Source organism: Pagrus pagrus (assembly GCF_965226575.1).
Source record: "Pagrus pagrus genome assembly, chromosome: 7".
In the NCBI taxonomy this organism is placed as follows: Eukaryota; Metazoa; Chordata; class Actinopteri; order Spariformes; family Sparidae; genus Pagrus; species Pagrus pagrus.
The window spans coordinates 26807540-26825957 of NC_140191.1; the positions used below are offsets into that span (position 1 = coordinate 26807540).

General features: G+C 41.6%; 1 protein-coding gene across 27 annotated transcripts in view; it reads left to right on the forward strand.

Annotated features, from left to right (window-relative positions):
- The window catches only part of rims2a (regulating synaptic membrane exocytosis 2a), a 149104-nt gene that overhangs the window by 16756 nt on the left and 113930 nt on the right, over positions 1-18418 (forward strand). For 18 of the 27 annotated variants that reach the window (XM_084358423.1, XM_084358424.1, XM_084358416.1 and 15 more), the window contains exons 3-6: positions 6187-6219; positions 7091-7177; positions 12348-12558; positions 13257-13268. In XM_084358423.1, coding sequence (XP_084214549.1) covers positions 6187-6219; positions 7091-7177; positions 12348-12558; positions 13257-13268 — 343 coding nt within the window. Of the gene's footprint in view, positions 1-6186; positions 6220-7090; positions 7178-12347; positions 12559-13256; positions 13269-17400; positions 17836-18418 lie in introns of those variants that run through there. The other 9 variants (XM_084358438.1, XM_084358418.1, XM_084358442.1 and 6 more) reach the window with 4 other exon arrangements.

An 18418-nucleotide genomic window follows, 5' to 3' on the forward strand; every position in this document is an offset into this window, starting at 1 on the left:
GAAGAGAGAGAGAGAGAGAGAGACCTCAGAGTGACTGGTTGGGCTTGCCCGGCACACTTTGGGCAGGGGAGGTGGTGTAATTGGAAAGTAATTACGCCTTGGGTGGCATGTGTGGAGGCTCAGTGCAGTGTGACAGAGTCCTGTGTGTGGGTCTGCTGTTAGTGACTAAAGTGAACAGGAATAGATATTATTGTTGATCTACTGCCAGCAAAGTGATGGAAATGCTTTTTTATGTCAGTTTTGACATTGATAGCTGCTGTCTGCATCATCTTCTGGTGGTGGCTCCTTAATATCTTTGTCTGGCAAGGCGGATTTTTGTTCGTCTGTCCTACAGAGATTGAATGTTGTCTGAAAGATATTAAAAACACATCAGTGAGACACATTAGGGGACACATTCCTTCAATGTTACCTTAAAATGAACATAGGCACTGTGCAGTAGTTAATTCTCAGTTAATGTCACAGTGACGCAGTAAATACTCGCTAACAAACCAAATGTGTATTCATTTGTGGCTGAAAATACTAATACACTGTAATACAAGCAGGCAGAACAACACATTGTTGGGGCTTTTTAATGGAATTTATTGATAGTAAGAAAAGACGCTTCACTCACACATAGATACATTTAAATAGAAAACTGTCATTATGAAGATAAAATAGATAGGAAATTCATTTAGCTAATAGCAAAGAGGTGTGGTAGCTATTGTGAGGCATATTCCTGTCAGAAGAGCTAATAGGTTTTTCAGCTTAGCATTTCCAAGGTACTGTATATCACTTCTTTCTATAGATGCACCATGATATTCACCAAAGCCTCCGTCATTTGTCAAGTGATTTAACAATCAGTACCTTAATGATTTTAGCCGGGCTTCTGTTTCTGCTGCCCATCAGAATTATTTTTGATGCACATGAAGCTGTTGCTGGACCTGCTGTGGTGCATGTAACATGTTGCTAACCTTGTTCTGGGTGTGTGAGAATGTGATGATTCAGGGATCGTTGTGCAGCTGTCACATTAATGTATTTCTCTTGACACAAAGGAAGTAGCAGTTTATGGGTGAAAAAGAGACATTGCAGAGTTTAGAAGGAGGAATGTTTTAATCATCCTCCTCTCCTCTCCTCTCCTCTCCTCTGCTTATTAGCAGAGATATATTCAGAGGGCTCAGATTAATTAAATCTCTGGGATCTTCCTAAAATGTTCAGGTCCTCGTGACAGCCCGCTGTGTAACAGTCCTGCTGTCTGTACAGAAGGAGCTGAACAATCCAGCTCTCCGAACGATCTCGTTCCCATCTGAGTTGAATGAAAGCCTCAGGAGAGCCATGTATTTTGGCATCACAGCATGCAAATTTTAGAATTCAAGTAATTTCTTGAAGGTGCGATGCATGAGCTACAACTAGATTTCTGATTTTGTCAGCACTTTGGTTCAGCAGTGTAAATAGAAAAGTCCAGAACATGGACAGCAATGATGTGCTTTACCTCTCATTGATGTTTGTTGTGTTCCTCTCCTCCATCATGGTGGCTATTACAGCTGCTCACACAAACTGTACCCAGTATCTGTGGTGTTACTGGTGTTACTGGTTCATGCCTCAGCTCCTGTACAAGTGAGACTTTTTACAAAGGTAGACCCATCTGGTGGCAGCTTTGACAAGCTTTCATGTGCTGCATTTTTTTCAGCTGCTGTTGTGTACAATATTTATAGTAACAAATTGACAATAAAGACTAAGAAGAAGACATCAGACTATGGCCTTAAACCGTGTTGTTACATGGGCTTTTATGCAGTTACTTTAAGGATTCATTTATTATTTTGCAGCTAGAAGTTCTTGCCCTCATCGAATTATAATAATAATAATAATAATAATAATTATAATTTGTTTAGAAAATGCCAAACATTTAGAAGAAAAATTAAATTAGAATTTCCTAAAGCCAAAGGTGATGATCAGATTGACCAAAAGTCCATACACACATTAATTCCTAGGTTAGGACACAAAAAGCACACATTAAAAGTTAAAAAAACAAACAAACAAGATAATTAATTGTTTTTCTAAAATACAGTTACACTGAACTTGATGCCTGTGTTGTAGCTGTTTGTTAATCAGGGTTGTAATAAGCTGATACAGGCAAATGTTTGGCAGTCTGCCTTGAAAACTGACTCAACTGATAAATCTATTACCACAGTAGGCCTAGTTGCTGATTTATTCCCTGTCAGTTGACTAACTGATTCATCGCCTCATTGTTTGAGCCTGAGTTTGAGGACACAACCACAGAAATAACAATTCAGTTTCACTCATTTTATTATCCTCATCTCTCTTCTTTTATCTGTTGCTATTTTCTGCTGCGTCATTTTCAAAAGACATCATACAGCAGCACAGAAACTGAATCGAAGTCTCTTAAAATTAATAACAAAAAGTAACTTGTTGTTACACATTCCCTCAGAGAGCTCCAGGAATCTAGATCTTAGAATCTCAAGCAGCACATCTGTCCACTAGAGAGCAGTGTAGCATCAGTCATTGCCAGGCCTGGCTGCTTCGCTATGCAAAGTCAGTGAAGCAGAGAAGGTTGAAACCCAAATACAGAACAAAATAACAACAGAGACTAAAAATAACAGCAGCATGTGGCTGAATAACACTTATTAGACTGCCATTCTCATACAAAAAAGCGAGAAGAGAGGTGGACGTGTTCTACCCAAACCCTTCCCTAACTGTGTTCCAGTGTGTGTTTGTTATCTTGTGTGTTAGGGGAGTTCACTGGAAGTAGAGTGCAGGTTAAAGAGAAGGAAAACAGAGCCTGTATCCGCCCTGCACACCTGCTCAGAAGCCAGGACACTGAATACGTCACTTGTGACATTTAACACTCACTCATTTTGCGGCCCCATGTCAAATAATACACTGCGCCCTCGCACTCACATATGCACACGTAACAGTACAGTACACACATGGATATGGGCGCACTCACACTGGATGCATAGACTGACACTCACACACAAACACACACTGTGTCCGGCAGCCGTCCAGGCAAGCAGGCAGGCAGCAGGCTCGATCAGATAAATATGAGGCTTGTAATGCGACCACAGAGACGGGGCTGATGGGATCAATAAAGAACGGCGCTGCAGGTCATCGGGAGAACACAGCGAGAGGATAAATATGGACTGGCTCATCGGAAAACAGAGCAGCGAGACTGATGGGTACACAGGACTATATCTTCTCTCGTGTGTTCTCTCAGCCATCTGACACAGATCAGACAGACAGATTTCTCACTCTGGTGTGCTCGAGCTAAAGTAGACTGTTGGGAGGCTTCTCTGCTGTGTTCTGAGGCTCTGCATGACTTTTAGCCTCTGTATTTGTTTGGGAGTTGAATGGCATCCACTTAGTGTACACAGTGAGAGTAATCTGAAGGATTGGGTTTTTATTTGATGGAATATAGTTTTCTGTTGACATTTATTCATTTTCCAATATATTTTGTCAATGAATTCTTCACTATTAACGGTAGTGTACACAGTGACTCTACTCTGAGGAGCTACTTAGTCTTTAGTGGAGAGTTTTAGTATCACATGGTGTGAAAGTTGTTTCAGAGGCTTTTCAGTTCCAGCAACAACAAAGTTCTGGAGGCAAAATGTCGTCATTTTGGTTTCATTTGCTGCTTTAAGCTTCCCAGGTGTTAAACTTTGCTGTTTCTCTGTGTTTTTCTCATTCTAATTGAATATCTTTGGGTTTTGGACTGTTATCTGGGCAAAACTGGCAAACTGACCTTGGGCCCTGGGAAATTGTGATGTGCAGTTTTTTTCCCACTATTTCCCAAACAGTGAATTGATTATTTAAAAAAAACGATCAGATTAACCAATAATGAAAATAATCATAAGCTGCTGCCCCAAAACAAAGCCTGAATACTGGTGTTTGTGTGAGTATCAGAAGACTCAGGAAGATTAGCTAATGTTTTGCTGTGTCTTGGTCACAAACAGACAAAATCCAATTAACACATTCCATTTCACACAGCTATATAAAGCTGACGATGTGCTTTACATAAGTGGCAATAAGGTGTGTGAAATTCTGTCTTGTGATTCTCGGTTGCAACTGGTCTCTGTTCTGCTTATGGTGACATCTGCTCTCCGAAACCAGGAGAGAGCAGCTACACTGGCAGCTTCAGCGTTCGATGGTGTACAAATGCTAGACAGTCATGTGGCGGTTGTTATGTGTGTGTTTCAGTGCTGGTTGGACAGTCTTGGTTGTTCTGGGTTCACCTGCTTTCACCCGAGGAATGTGTGATGTAAAGACTCTGTGCTTAGTGGTGCTGTATATGAGCCTGTAAGGTCACTTAATAGATAAAAGTCTAAGGCCCAAACATGCATCTCTGTGTATATTATATAAAGTCCTTAAACTACTTCCATTCATCAAATCAAATCAAGATATGATCAAGTGCTATCCTGTTTTCTGATGACTTCATTTTAAAGGGTCAGTTCACCCAAATTATAAAGACAAGTTCTCACTTCCTGTTGTGGTATCTTGCCATTTAGATAGTTTTGTTTTTGCTTGCACCGGGTTTAAGACATCTACCTCTGTTATTTCTTCTGCTCCACAAATACAATGGAGGTGAATTGAATTTCTCTTGTGGTGCTCACAGGATTTGAGATTTCGACTTGCACTTCCATTGGAAATAACCAATACTGAGATCTGTGGGTTGTCCAGACTAATCAAGACATTGTTTGTGGAGAGGACATGTTTTGGATAATTTTGTTAAAGTGCCATTTTCCAATGCTTAGAGCTCCAAAAGTCAAAAGTCAAAAAGTGAGAAGATACTGTATGTCTTTTTATGAACATGTGAACTGATCATTCACGGGCATACTATGCAGGATTTTCCTAAAAAAACAATGTAAAGTCGATACAAGTAATTAATCTCAGCTATCACTTATGACCCACTAGAAGTGTGAGGCACTGTGTGTGTCTACAGAGCCCTCTGCCTGTATTTTCCTATATTTTTAGTGTTTTTGTTGTGTTCTGGACATTTCTGGGCATCAAACTCGAAGCAGTGGTGTGTAGCCCTCAGTTGGTAGCAGCATACAGGGAGTGAGGTCGGGACACTAAAAAAAATGTAGCGACCAGGTTACATCGCTGTCTACCTCTCTCCTCTGCTCTCTGGCTGTCATGGTTGCGTAAAGGACTGCAGGTCGGTGTTTCTGTTTGACCGAGGGTGTGGTGGGGCTGACCTAGACACATGCAGAGCAGAGAGGCAAACATCGAACGGGGTGAAGCGTACACTTTGGCTGCATTCACACAATTTCCAGAGGGTTGTGCAGAGGTGTGCTAACGTAACCACTGTGAAACAATTAGAAAAATAATGTTTTATTTCTCTGCTTCACTGCTTTGTTCTCGCTGACACCGTCTCGCTTGTTGAGCCCGGCAAGAGTGGCCAACTTTAAATGATGGTGTGTGTGTGTGTAAACAGCAACTGACAAATCCTGCACAGTATGCCTTTAACCCTAGTTTAAAACTTTACTTTCACACGAGCTGTACTGCAGCCAGCTATTTAGATGGTGCATTAACAGCCATGAGATCAGTCTTAATGGACTCTAATCAAGCATGTGTAGCTCGGCTTAGTTGAACTTTACACAGAGTGAGCTGCTGCTCCCGTCCTCACCTTCTGATGCAGCTCAGTGTGCAATTCAAGGCAGTGCTCACTCAGAGGTAACTCAGCTGGACTGCTCTGCCCGCTGGATACTCTGAGCTTGTGTGTGGCTGTATATCTGGGCTCATATTAATTATGAATTTCTCTAAAAAGAAAAGTCTGAGTGCTGAATAGAAACTTGCAGTTGCAGGTGGACTGACACTCTGGATCCACCACCATGAAAAGTAATGTTTGTCCATGCCAGCACATGCAGTATGAGGAGGGTGTTACTCACAGGAAGCAGTTATTCTTAAGTTTAAGTTGGTTCAAATCACTTACTTTGTCATCTTTAAAGTCATTGTGAATGTTCATTTTCATCATGTTGTTTACCTCATTACCATTGTCATGTTCACCAAAGCATCACCTATAATATCCTGAATATTATTCATATTATAGTCGCAGTATTATTTGTGTCATACACATCTTCAGTGATATCAGTTGTGTCAGTATGTTGTGTGTCTTTTAGATTGCTTTCCTCATCTCTTTATGTTCTGTATGCACTGAGCTGTGCACACCTTTTTATTTTTTTTATATTTTAGGATCAAAGAAGAACCAAAGCCTCAGCCGGCACAGTAAGTAAACTGCATTACCCAGAGTGCTCTAGGCTTTGACACTTCTTCCTGTCAGTCGGTGCTGTGTGCTTCATGTGGCTTTTTCTCCTCTTTGTCCGGGAGGAAAATGAAAGAAATGTCACTAATGTCATGGAAAGCCGCTGTGGATGCACGGTGGCATTGTATTTTTGAAAAACACACAGTGAGTAGTCATTGACAAGATTGTTGAATTCTGTGCTGGAAACTAAACAGCCGACTTCCATGACATCAATGACAACAGCTTTTCCTTTCTACCAGCTTTGTTATAGCCAGGTCCCCAAACCCCTTTCCCCTTGTCCCTGGTCTCTAACTGGCTGTCCATTCTCATCCAGTGTGTCATCTGCACTCTGATTGGCTTGTGCAGCCTTGTTATTCTGTCACAAATGTGGACTAGATGCACCTGCCCCGCTCTACTGTACTGTAGCTGCATTTTGACTCAATCCACCTGTAGGTCGAACCAGTCTGATAACCCGACCCCTGTTGCTGGAATAAATGACACTCCTGTTACCCTCAGCTGAGCGTTTGATGCAGCTCTCATTTCCATTGGCTGTAGAGCTTTCCTGCTTCTTCTCTCCTTCCCTCTACTGTACACCTGTTTGTCTCATCTCTCGCTCTTCTTCAGTCTTTCTCTCTGTATTTCTGACACTGTGTCTGGTTGTCAATGTTCCACTAAACGCCGCTCTGCCCGTGTCCCGGCCTTCTCCTCTCTCTGCGCTGGTTGTAGTGAATGTCCCTGCTATTGTTCACTTCTTAGAATCTGACCTGCCTCCTAAAAAAACGCTTTCAGGACAGATTGTTTTCCCCCATGATGACTCACTGCGATGTTCCAGTCACACTTTGCTTATTTGAACAGGTGGTTTAGTGGGATCACTGAGCTGGTAAATAACGTCCTTCAGCCCCAGCTAAAGTCCCAAAATGACAAGGAGCCAGAGCCAGACGCGTAAGTAATAGTATAGACCCCTTTTGATATCCACCCAGCAGGCACAAACATACAGTGGTGACCCCAGCAGCTGGATGCACAGTATGTTTGACCTGAATGGATATTAGACGATGGTACAAAACTTCTCTGTGTGTTTGTTGAAGCATACGAGGAGGAAAGTGGTGGCGTGGGAGTGGTGTGCCACGATGGATTCTACTTTTATCAATGACACAATGGTGGTGCTTTGTCAGGTGCTACCAGTACCAATTTACTCAACTCAAGCGGAAACCCAACAGATATTCTCATGTATGTTTGTGTATTGTTAGCCATGATCAGGGCCATCATATTAAAGTATGTGTCACAGTTGTGACCAGGGTTATTTATTTGATTTATTTCATTATGTGTTGCTAGGTACTACATTAAGCAATACTTCAATAATTCTGTCATTATTTGACTTGTCATTAAAACAACCCAGGGCATAGATTATTATGGCTAATGTTAAATAAGGTAGTTTCATTGATAGAATTCAGTTTTTTGTTACAATTAATTATATTTCATGTCAATTCATTTGCATGTGACCAGCTAAGCTAGGCCTTACTAATGCAAGTTGGGACGCTAAAGAAACTTTGGTGTTTCCATGATGCTTTGAACTCCCTGTTAGAAGATTGGTTTGGTTGCACAAACATGTTGTATGATAGAAAGTTTTGTTGAGTCTATTATGTCTAGTGTGTGTATTATTTAAGGCCTAAATAGTTACCGACCCTGTCCTAGGCCACCTCAGCGATAAGACCTGCCTTTTATCTGTAGCTGTCAGTGGGATGGCTAACATAAAAAGAGGAGATCCAATTTAGTGGAGAGTACAGGGGAAAGAAGTTTTGGAAACTACATGTATTCCTTGAAGGCAACATTATGTAGAAGTTAGCATTTTGTGCGCTTTGGTTTCAACACATCCACTGTCGTGAATACAAAACCCAGGTCTGTTACAATCTGTGAGATGTAATGTAGGTGCTAACTATAAACAAAACTCATTACATCATAACAATGTTATGTCTGAAAACGTTTATCTTGAAGTAAACATGTATAGTATGCAGAAACAAGTGATACAGGGGCGGAGTGGCTGAGTCAGAGACACCATTCACCCTATTATGAGACATCAAAATGATTTTGAAGCTGTTATTTTAAGGTAAAAAACTTACATAATGTCGCTTTAAAATGCATTTACTTATTTTTTATTTAGCCCTCATCACACCAGCTAGAGTGCATGGGTGTGAGTAGCTTGAAGCTGTAACTCATTCAGCCATGTTATACAGCAGGTTTCCTGGAATACAGACTGAATGAAGCAGGCAGTTAATTAGAAGATATTGAGTTTTCACTGTCTTACATCTGTTTGCAAACTTGTGCACTGTTTTGTTCCCCCCACCATTTTATATGATTGTCCAAATCCTTAGTGTAAAATGCATCACTGTAGACTCTTCTGTGTTTATCATGTAGGGAATAGTCAGTATATTAACAAGTAAGTGATTTTGGAGCTTTTTTTTATTTCACAGCGGACATTTTGATGTGCCATAAAGCAATAGTACAGGTGTAACTAATTAAAATGACTGTTGTTTCCATTGAGAGTCCCAGTGTATAAGCTAGCATGACCAACACCAGTGCCATACATCATACACAGCTAAGTAAACAATTTTGAATGTTACTTTTATTACTACTTAATATCTGCTATGAAAAAGGCCCAAAGTCTGAATCCCATTTAGTTTGGCTAGTTCCAGGGCTTCAGTATTGAGCACGATCGCTAACTGCTGCTTAAGTTAGACTGAGCCATCGTTAATGATATAAGCTACACCTGTGCTTCTCCTGCTTTAACGAGACACAGCAGTGTGTATGCTGTATGAAAAGGCTGTTGAAGGGAGATAAGGGTCGATAGAGGCCAGGTAGCTCCTAGAAGACACATGCTGGAGTGAACTGAATGAAGTAAGTTTTAATTTACCCAAAATACAAAGCAAATTAGTCCCAAATTAATATTTCTATATGGCTATGTGCAATGTAGAAAGGTTTGCTCCTGTCTACAAACTCACAGAAACATGTTTCAACTCTGCAGCACTGTGGATCAGTTAGCCTGCTTTAGCTTAATTTTGTTGGTTTGGTAGGCTACTTTATATGTTTCATGTGTCAGTGCTCTCATCTATGTTATTTCCACCTGCAGCAAAAAGCTTTTTTTTTTTTTTTTGCAAAAAAAATCTCAGATAAACTCACTGTATGAGCATATGGCAGTTAGACAAAGCTAGCACCTAGCTTAGGCAAGTAGTAGAGCAGCTAGCGAATGTTAACTAAAGTCAGATATTTTTCTCCATGGTTTGTGGAGACTAAACCAGAACAGAGAGGAAACTGAATATTGGACTAAGTAGTTGTCAGGAGGCCAGAAGCTCAACTCCAAATGAATTGTAATGTTGCTCTGTGTCTGTTAGATTTTTAAACAGACAATTATTGGCTAGCTTTAGCCAAATCTCACCAGGGCTGTTGGTTGTTAGCTTGTTGTGGAGCTCCTCCACTGCCAGTGACTAATAATTCAATTAAGGAAATGTTAGCTTTCAGTGAAGAACTAGGACATTGTGTTATCTGGCTACAGTATGATTGATTAAAACAGAAACATAATTTGAATTTTATCATTGAAACTGTTTTAGATTGGAGGAATTGGAGGAAGTAGCTAATGCCCCTTTTTTGTTGCTATTAATGTACACATAAGCCAGTTAATACACTGCCATGTCTGCTTTCAGTTGCAACATGATGTGTTAAGGGTGAAAGAGGAGTTATAGTTGCGCTCAGACAGTTTGTGGCAGATCCAGACGCTTGTAGAGAGCTTGTAGCTCACCCTCGCTGTTGATATGTTGGCTCTGTCATACGTCCAACAGAGAGACTCAGGTTACCGGCTGTGTGTAGCTGCTCTGGTGCGGCCCAGAGGTAAGAGAGCTCCGATACGCTAGCATGGGATGGGACAATGAGCAGCGTATGATTACTCGTCAGCAGTGTCACCTACATTTGACCGTGTTTGACTGAATAAGTAAACCCTCAGGAATGGGCACTGTGTACCAGCTGCCTGCTGCCACTTCTATTCTTACTCCACTTTTATTTTTTATCTTTGTCTTCATGCCTTACTTAGTAACTCATTTGCTGTGTTTAAGTCCTCTGTCTCTTTACGCTCTACTTAAACTGTTTATTGTTGCTCCTCAAGATGTATCTCAGTGTGTAGCTTAGGATGACCACAACCCCTAAGAGGTGAGTGAGCAGAAGAAGTGACCTCGTACAGAGGAAGGGAAAGGTAATCACTGGTTATCTTTAACAGCTCTTCTCAGTGACCTTGTCTGTCAATAGAGCAGTGGCCCTTAGACCATGTAGTGGCCCGGGATCGAGCTCATGTCTCTGTAAACGTTTGAGTGTAATGGGAGATTAAGTGCGAATAAAACATGATTGTTTGTAGTCTTATTTCCTTGATCCTCGGAGACAGTGGCTTTACCTCTTGTATCACAGTCTTCATCACTCTGTTATCAGGCCCTCTGTCAGTAAATGAGATTTGGTGGGATCTGTTAAACAAGGCTACATACTAATCTCTGCTTGGTAAACACACAAAGGCTGTGACACAATTAGCCCTTTAATCCCTCAGTGGGTACAATGAGGGGCACGCCAATGGCACTCAGTCTAATGTTTAAATGGCACCGAGAATCACTCACACAACCACACACACAGATAGTCTTCAGGTGGTGTGTGGCCGATACATTTGGGCTCTAAAGTTCTGGTTGTGGGTAAAGGAAGCACGTTTATCTCAAACACAGAGCTGTATGTGGTAAAAGGATAGCGCTGCTCAATAATTCACAAGTGCTAATGAATGTTGCAGGGGATATGTGGGGCGAAACCAATTCTAATCGCCATATTATGAAGTCAGCCCAGTGTTTAGTTTCCAAGGAGACGCTCAATTGACATGTGTCATACAAAATGCATGTGAAGAGTCCATGCAGGTTTTTTCAGTGGCCTCTCAGGACTTGTTAGGAGTTAAGGATCTACTGTATAAGATCAGGTGCCATCTATAGGACACAAACAGTAACACAATAGACACAGCACAGAAAAAAGCAATGGATGCTGGGCTCTACCAATGATTTCCTTCAGTTACACAACAGAGAAATAATAGTTGTGTGTATTGGCAGAATCATTATCTAACTGTATGGCTCTTGGGCGTCTCACCTTACGACTGTCCTGATATAGAAACACAGGTGCAAATGATTCATTAAACGCAGGGGAACCTGAGAAAGTGGAATTAAGTGATGTTCTTAAACTTGCAAAGCAAATTTGATACCCACACCCCCTGTTTTGGGAGAGGTGCCGTATCAAAGGAGGAGCTCAGCTTGGAAGCTTCTGAGGTCATGGCGTCTGCTTTTCCTTTCAGAACCTCACACACTGCCCACAGCTGAGGTTATATCACTTAGTCAGCCGATAGTGGGAACTTATTGTGCGAGTGTGATTTTGAGCCCAGGACTGAACACACATCAGGCTGTTGGCAATAAGAAGAACAATTCTGGTACATGAAGATTGTCATCTAAACCAGTGGTTCTCAAAGTGGGGTCCAGGGGCTCCAACGGGTCCCTGAGGGGAATCCAGGGGGTTCCTAGTGAAAAAGGGGAATAACTTATTTTCACTATTATTCCGCCCCTACGTAACACAGTGACATAATGTTTCTGTGATAAAACTCCAAGAGAAAAAATATTTTTGGATGGGGGTTCCCTGGGACAAAATCTTTTCAAAAAGGGGGTCCATGGTCTAATTTGTGTCAGTTTAGGGGTCCTTGTCGTGAAAAGTTTGAGAACCACTGCTGTATGCCAAGAGTAATATACAAAACTCTTACATTATATGAGTTTGTCTGTAGTAGTTTCACTGAGACATTTAAAGTCATACAAAAAAGCATGTTTTGGATAAAGTAAGGTTATTTACAGTGTCCTTCAGTCCATGTTTTTTGTGATATCGCAAATTGGCTTATTGGTGACATACAAATGCTGTGGTGTGTTGCATTTGTTCATTCTGTCTCCATGTCCATATACAAATAAAAATGAAATAAATCAGTAAATCTTACAATAACCTTTTTTATTATAGGTCACCAAACCATTTCTTTTTTCCCCTAACCTCTGTCCTTCCCATTCACTTACAGGAAGTTGCACCAGCAGTTTGAGTCGTATAAGGACCAGGTTAAGAAGATGGGGGAGGAGACTAAGCCGGTTCAGGACCAGAAGAGTGAAGCCCCAACCTGCGGGATATGCCACAAAACCAAGTTTGCCGATGGCTGTGGCCACCTCTGTTCATATTGCCAAACGAAATTCTGTGCTCGGTGCGGAGGACGAGTGTCTCTGCGGTCAAATAAGGTAACACTGGCTTGCACGCTAGGTACTCTCCATTTATAAGGACACATATACACACAGACATGCACATGCAGATGTCCCACCCTCAGGCACATTTCTCCCTACGCTACTATTTGAAATCCAAGGTTATGAAACATTGCAGTGAAATCATAATCTGGGAATTGAGCCAACGGCGTCTCTAATGGCAACTAATGTTTTTCAGATTATCGGCATCTACTCCAGTCAGACTCTCGTCATGCCTGTATTCAAGTCCTGTTTACTTTTATATGTTTCACACATGTGATTCACAGCTGTAGATGTGCTATTCATTTTTACTGTAAGTTACAGTTGTTCTATATGACCACTGGAGGGAACTGTTCCTCCTTTTCTTTTCCCATAAAGGAACCTGATGGCTGCTTTTGTATAATGTGGCACTCCAGTGCCTAACTAACCTCTGTAAAATCCTCCCCACAGACTAAGCCAAAGCTTTTAGTATTAGACTGCTTAAATTTGAATCATGAGCTGTTGCTGAGTGTTTTTATGTGATGCCATCCAATCCTCTGCTGTTGGAGTATGTGGCAGTACTACCAGGACCTACTAATGCCACTCACAATCTCTCTCTCCCTATCTCTCCTGCTCTCTTCCCCCTCCCCCCCGATTCCCTCTTCCTTTCATTCTTTCTTTCTTTCTGCTGCATTCCTGCTCTCATGGAATTGCAACAGGAGGACAAAGTGGTTAGCAAATCCTTTTCTGCGTTTCTTGGAACTGTGTCTGAAACACAAGCATTGTTCATTAAATGCTGTGATATGTATACAGTACATGCACATACAGCAGCCAATCATGACATGAAACAAACAAGAAAAGTGCTGATTAATCTTGTCTGTGAGTCTGTCGTGCTGAAATAAACACTAAATAAACATAAATAAAACAAAAAACCTAAAAATATGTTTTTGATATAGTGCTTCTCAAACAGATACAAACACTGTTAAAGGGCAAAAGACAGTAAGCATTAGAATTAAACAGGATAAAGCCTAAACTCAAGGAATAAAACCGTCTCATAAAAAGAGCACCACACTGATTTTGCACAAGGAGCATTTGTGTCATGAGGATTACTATGTAGACTGTCAAAACAGTATAATATGTGTCTGTAGCTCTAGAAGGGGCTTCTGGTGATGTCATCTATGTAGGTGTGACCTTCAGACTTTTTTTTTTGAGGAACAAAAACCCTTTATTCAAGGGTTAGGGTCAACATTATTCAAGTGCAATACTAAACAACTGAGTACCACTTTAAGCATAATGTTTGAATTCAAATTGGACATTACCTTAAACATTAGGTGGTAATGCACCTGTGGAGCCTAACTGGTTTATTATCACATCACTTATTTATACTATTTTCGAATAATACTTACTCCAACAAGCATTTGAGGAAAGTAACTTTTCTAACCATATTATTGGCAGAAAGGGTTTTGATCAATATGAAATCCAACACCCGATCCAAACTATCCCAGTTCAATACTGACATGTAGTTGTAACATTATAGATCAGAAAGGGCTGGTTGCAGTTTTGGGTACCCTTGGGGGTTATCTATATTTGTGTAACTAACTGAACAAACATAGTGCCACAAAGACACCAGATGAACAGATCATACCAGTCATATCATTGTCCTTGTCAATGTATAACATAGATCTCTCATAGTTGTCTTATCTGTAACCTGCTTTGTTTTAGCTGTTGCCTACCGCACAGTAACTAAACTGTCTATAGACTACACTGGGGGGAGTACGTACTAGCAGGTTCAATCCACTGGGAGAGACCTCTGCCCTGCTGCTCCCTCCATTGCCAAGACCCCAGTTGTACAGGCAGCCATTGTTCACTGGTAGATAATAGCTGGGAGATCGGTTACCTTGTTGTACAGATGGTGTTGAGGAATAACAGTGGCAGCAGGCTGGCGATGGCCAGTTGGATCGTTGGCAGAGAGGCCCTGGGATGTGCCACTGAGGCAATGCCCTCTGTTTACCTGGTGGTGCCCTGGTCTCCTGGCACTCAAGGTCAACTCTCTATATAGACTGTGGAAGCTCATGTTAATATAGTGTGTTCAAAGATTACACTTTCTCATGTAAGGAAACTATATACAATATATATTTATGTATATTGAGATACAGCTGCAAACCCCACTGGAAGATGCAGGAGTAAACATTTGATCCCAGTCCAGAGGAGTCTATGTGGCTTATTTGTCAGCACTCCTCTATCAGTATGCTTGACAATACTGCCATATTTAAAATATTTTTGCAGATGTGCCTTCATGATGAGTTGAAAATCCAAGAAATAGCTTATACATAGACTTGTCTTCGGCAGGGGAGCAGAGTAAGCATTTATGGCAGGATACAAAAGTTCAGATGACAACGTCAGTCAGAGAAATGGAGAGCCAGCATGCAAGTGAGCAGAAGAGGTGACAAGGGCATCAGGGTGTAAAAAGGGGTAGGTTAGTTCCATAGTCATCCTGTCATATAAACAGTCTGTTTTCTATCTGGTAATAGAAGCTGGTGTTTCCGGGCTGACCAGGGCCAGTAGGAGCCAACAGGGTCAGCAGGGGCCAGTGTAGGCAGGGTTTGGCCTTCAGCTGAGACCAGATGAAAAGATTCTCTTTCAGTTCTGTGAGGAGGAGACGTAACTGAATTAACCTGATAGGTGACTTGGGTTGGATGTTGGATGTTTATTTATAGTCAATTATTTTGCATTTAATTATCTTTTCATTGCCATTTCAGATAAATGCTCAGTTGAAATGTGGACCTGGGCCTTCTGACAGGGTAGAGCTTATGTAGATTGTAGGATTGTAGAAGTAAATAGGTTGTTTTTGGACTAAAAAGGTTGTTTTATGCTAACTGCATATTATTAACCATATATTTGCAATAAAGTATACACAGTAGCCCATCAGGACTGTTCTGATATTGATTGTTCATACTTGTAGTCAGAAGAAAGAGCTTTGATTACTCTGCCACGAACAACAGGCCACATTTTGGTAAACCCGACCAGCTTGTCTGAAAGCTTGTGTGTCAGTGAAAGAGGTGGTGGTGGTGAAATCTGCCCTTTTTCCATCCGTCTACTCTTTCCCTCTCTCACAGATGGTGACAGCAGTGGCGAGAGAGATCTTGTTCTGTGAAACGCCATTGAATATTTACAAGTCTCTATGTCTGGGGCAGCTAGCAGAGCTATGGCACGCTGGAATATGATATATACTGACTGAGAGTTAAACAGCTGGTAAAGGAACGTAAGCTTGGAAAGATGGACCCGACTGAAGACTGACATCTCTGCTCAATAACCATATGTAGCTGAATCTATGACTCATATGATATATAATCACAATTAATCGCAATACCTTATCACAACAATCTGAATAATAGATATAAAAACACGTATGTTGATAACAAACACTGCTACCTGACTGTGCCAGGTAGCTTAGCCTCTACAGTAAATACACGAAGAACAAAGTACAGAGTGACATTTTTGGGGTAAAAATATCAAATGCCTCTGATATAGATAAATTGTGTGTCAGTGTTGTGAAGTGTTCAGAATCCCTGCTTGTAGCGGTGGAGCTCCCCACCATTTCCTCTGATGTGGCTTCAAAAGGGCCTGAGGAATCAACAGTCTCCGGGGAGGAAGTCATTTGTGATTAAAGCAACTCTTGAAGACGTTACATGTGCTGCTTGGCCCCCTCAACATTTTTGCTATAAAATTGAAGAGGAAGTACCAGAGTGCTTTATGGGGTCCTCCTTCAGTTTTAGACAGTATTTTAGTGAATAGCATGTTGTGGTAAATGAAATAGATTTGTGGGTCTCTAAACAGCACCACAGAAATCATCATTTAGAAGAGACCATATGGACTCTCTTCATTCCATATGTTGGAGAGTATACATTTTTTACTTTTCATTCTTGGTTTTGAAAATAGAAATTTGTAATTATTAAAATATGTTAAACATGTCTTAGTCCAAACTAACTATGGACTGCATGTTATATCAATGAAGATAGTGCTAGCAGCAAGTTAGAAACCCCCAGGATGTCATTAAATGTGATGGAAAATCACAGAAGTAGTTAATTTTCAGCTCATTTGCATCTTTGCTGCAGTATATGGCTAAGAGATTATTTTTATGTTTGCAGAGACATGCTCTTCTCTGCATTCTCTAAATTGGCTGTACACAGACTTTTACAGGGTGATTTTGCTACATTGTTAGCTGTATTTCCCCTTATGGTAGACAAAATGCTGCATATAGGAAAGAGCCTACTCCAAAATGCTGTTTTCAGATAAGTTTGGAGCTTGATTTGGTTTGACAATACCCCCACTCCCATTTCTAATAAGATCCTAAATGGATATGAACATTGTATGACTTGCTTGGTGGCCATTTATCATACATGTAAAAGCTGAAAGTCATCGAGTGAAAAGTTCAGTCATATCGTCTTGAATTTTCGAACATGTAAATATTTGAAGTCGTTTTAAACCTACATCTGCAAGACAGTCCTTCTCACAGGACGTGAACGCAACATAGCTCCTGACACGTTCACGAGCTCATCTTGTAGCCTCTGGCCCCATGGCTTCGTGGTCCGACATGGAGAGACATGCATAACGACGACAGCAGCTGTGTTTGACTGAAGCCCAACAAATGGTCACAGCACAGACTGAGTCGGAAATGACAAAGTGTGCCTGTTAACGCGAACACAGGAAAAAGCAGTGGCGCGTTTGTCTGTCTGTCTATTGGAGTGTGGGCTGTGCGCTGGGACGCGCCGCATATGTAATGAGCTCTCATCAACTCCGGCACCGCTCCGACTCTCTGCTCCAGATCAACTAATACAGCGGTGCTGGGAAACGTAACGTGATTTGACGCGTTTCTGCTCGGCTCACATGTTTTCTCCCCGTAGACCCGCTGACATTGAGTCCGGGATTGTTTACACGGTTTTGATGGATCCAGTGTAACGATTCAAGACTGGAATCCGGTGTTCTTTGAAATGAATCGGCGTCTTCAGATGTTGTAATTGCTGTGTTGATAGGAAGAGGAGACTGCGCTGCTTTTAATTGGATCGGATGTGGTCAGTTGAGTCTCCGGTGTAACCTTCACGGTGTTTCAGCAGCCGCTGTCCGGCAGTCAGGCAGGCTGTCCTGTTGTCTGGACTTGGAGCTGTCCGCGGTGCTGAAGGTCGGCAGTTTCTTCATTTTCAGGAGCAGCAGCTGCGGACAGTCGTCACCACATTATCAGGACTTCAACACGGCGATCTTTCTGCACGGGCACACTGGTTTCTCTCAGCGGCACTATGGGTAAGCTGAGAGAGCATGAGGCTGTGACTGCATCGCGCTTTTTCACCGGTCATTTTGTTTGCCTGAAATGTGACCATTTCGGCTCCGCCGGAGAAAATGTACCGCTGTAATTCCTCACAGAAAACCTGTCCACGGACGGTTTCAGTCGCATACGCCCTTTGGAAGCCAGAGCATGTGTGTCAATTTAACGTTTTCATCGCAGTATTTTACCGAGATCTAATTTTGCTTAAATAAAAACAGAAAAACACAGTAAATGTTGTGTCAGTCAGCGCGCGTCATGTCTGTTCACATTTGAACACGTTTCTGTAGGTCTGAGAGAGGCTGAGGGGGGATGTGGGTCTGACACACCGTTTCTATGTTAAACCACAATCTGGGTTTCTACAGTATTTCCCTCCTCCTCCTCCTCCTCATGTCTCTGAACTTCAAACAAGGAACATAAATATTCATCAAGTCTATTATTATTACTGGCGCGCACACTAAAATTAGAAGCTCATTAAAATGTAATTCACCACGTGCAGCCAGTGTTGGAGCATGTGAATGTAGGCGCTCCCCTTTCATTCTCATTGGCCGCCAAATGAATCAC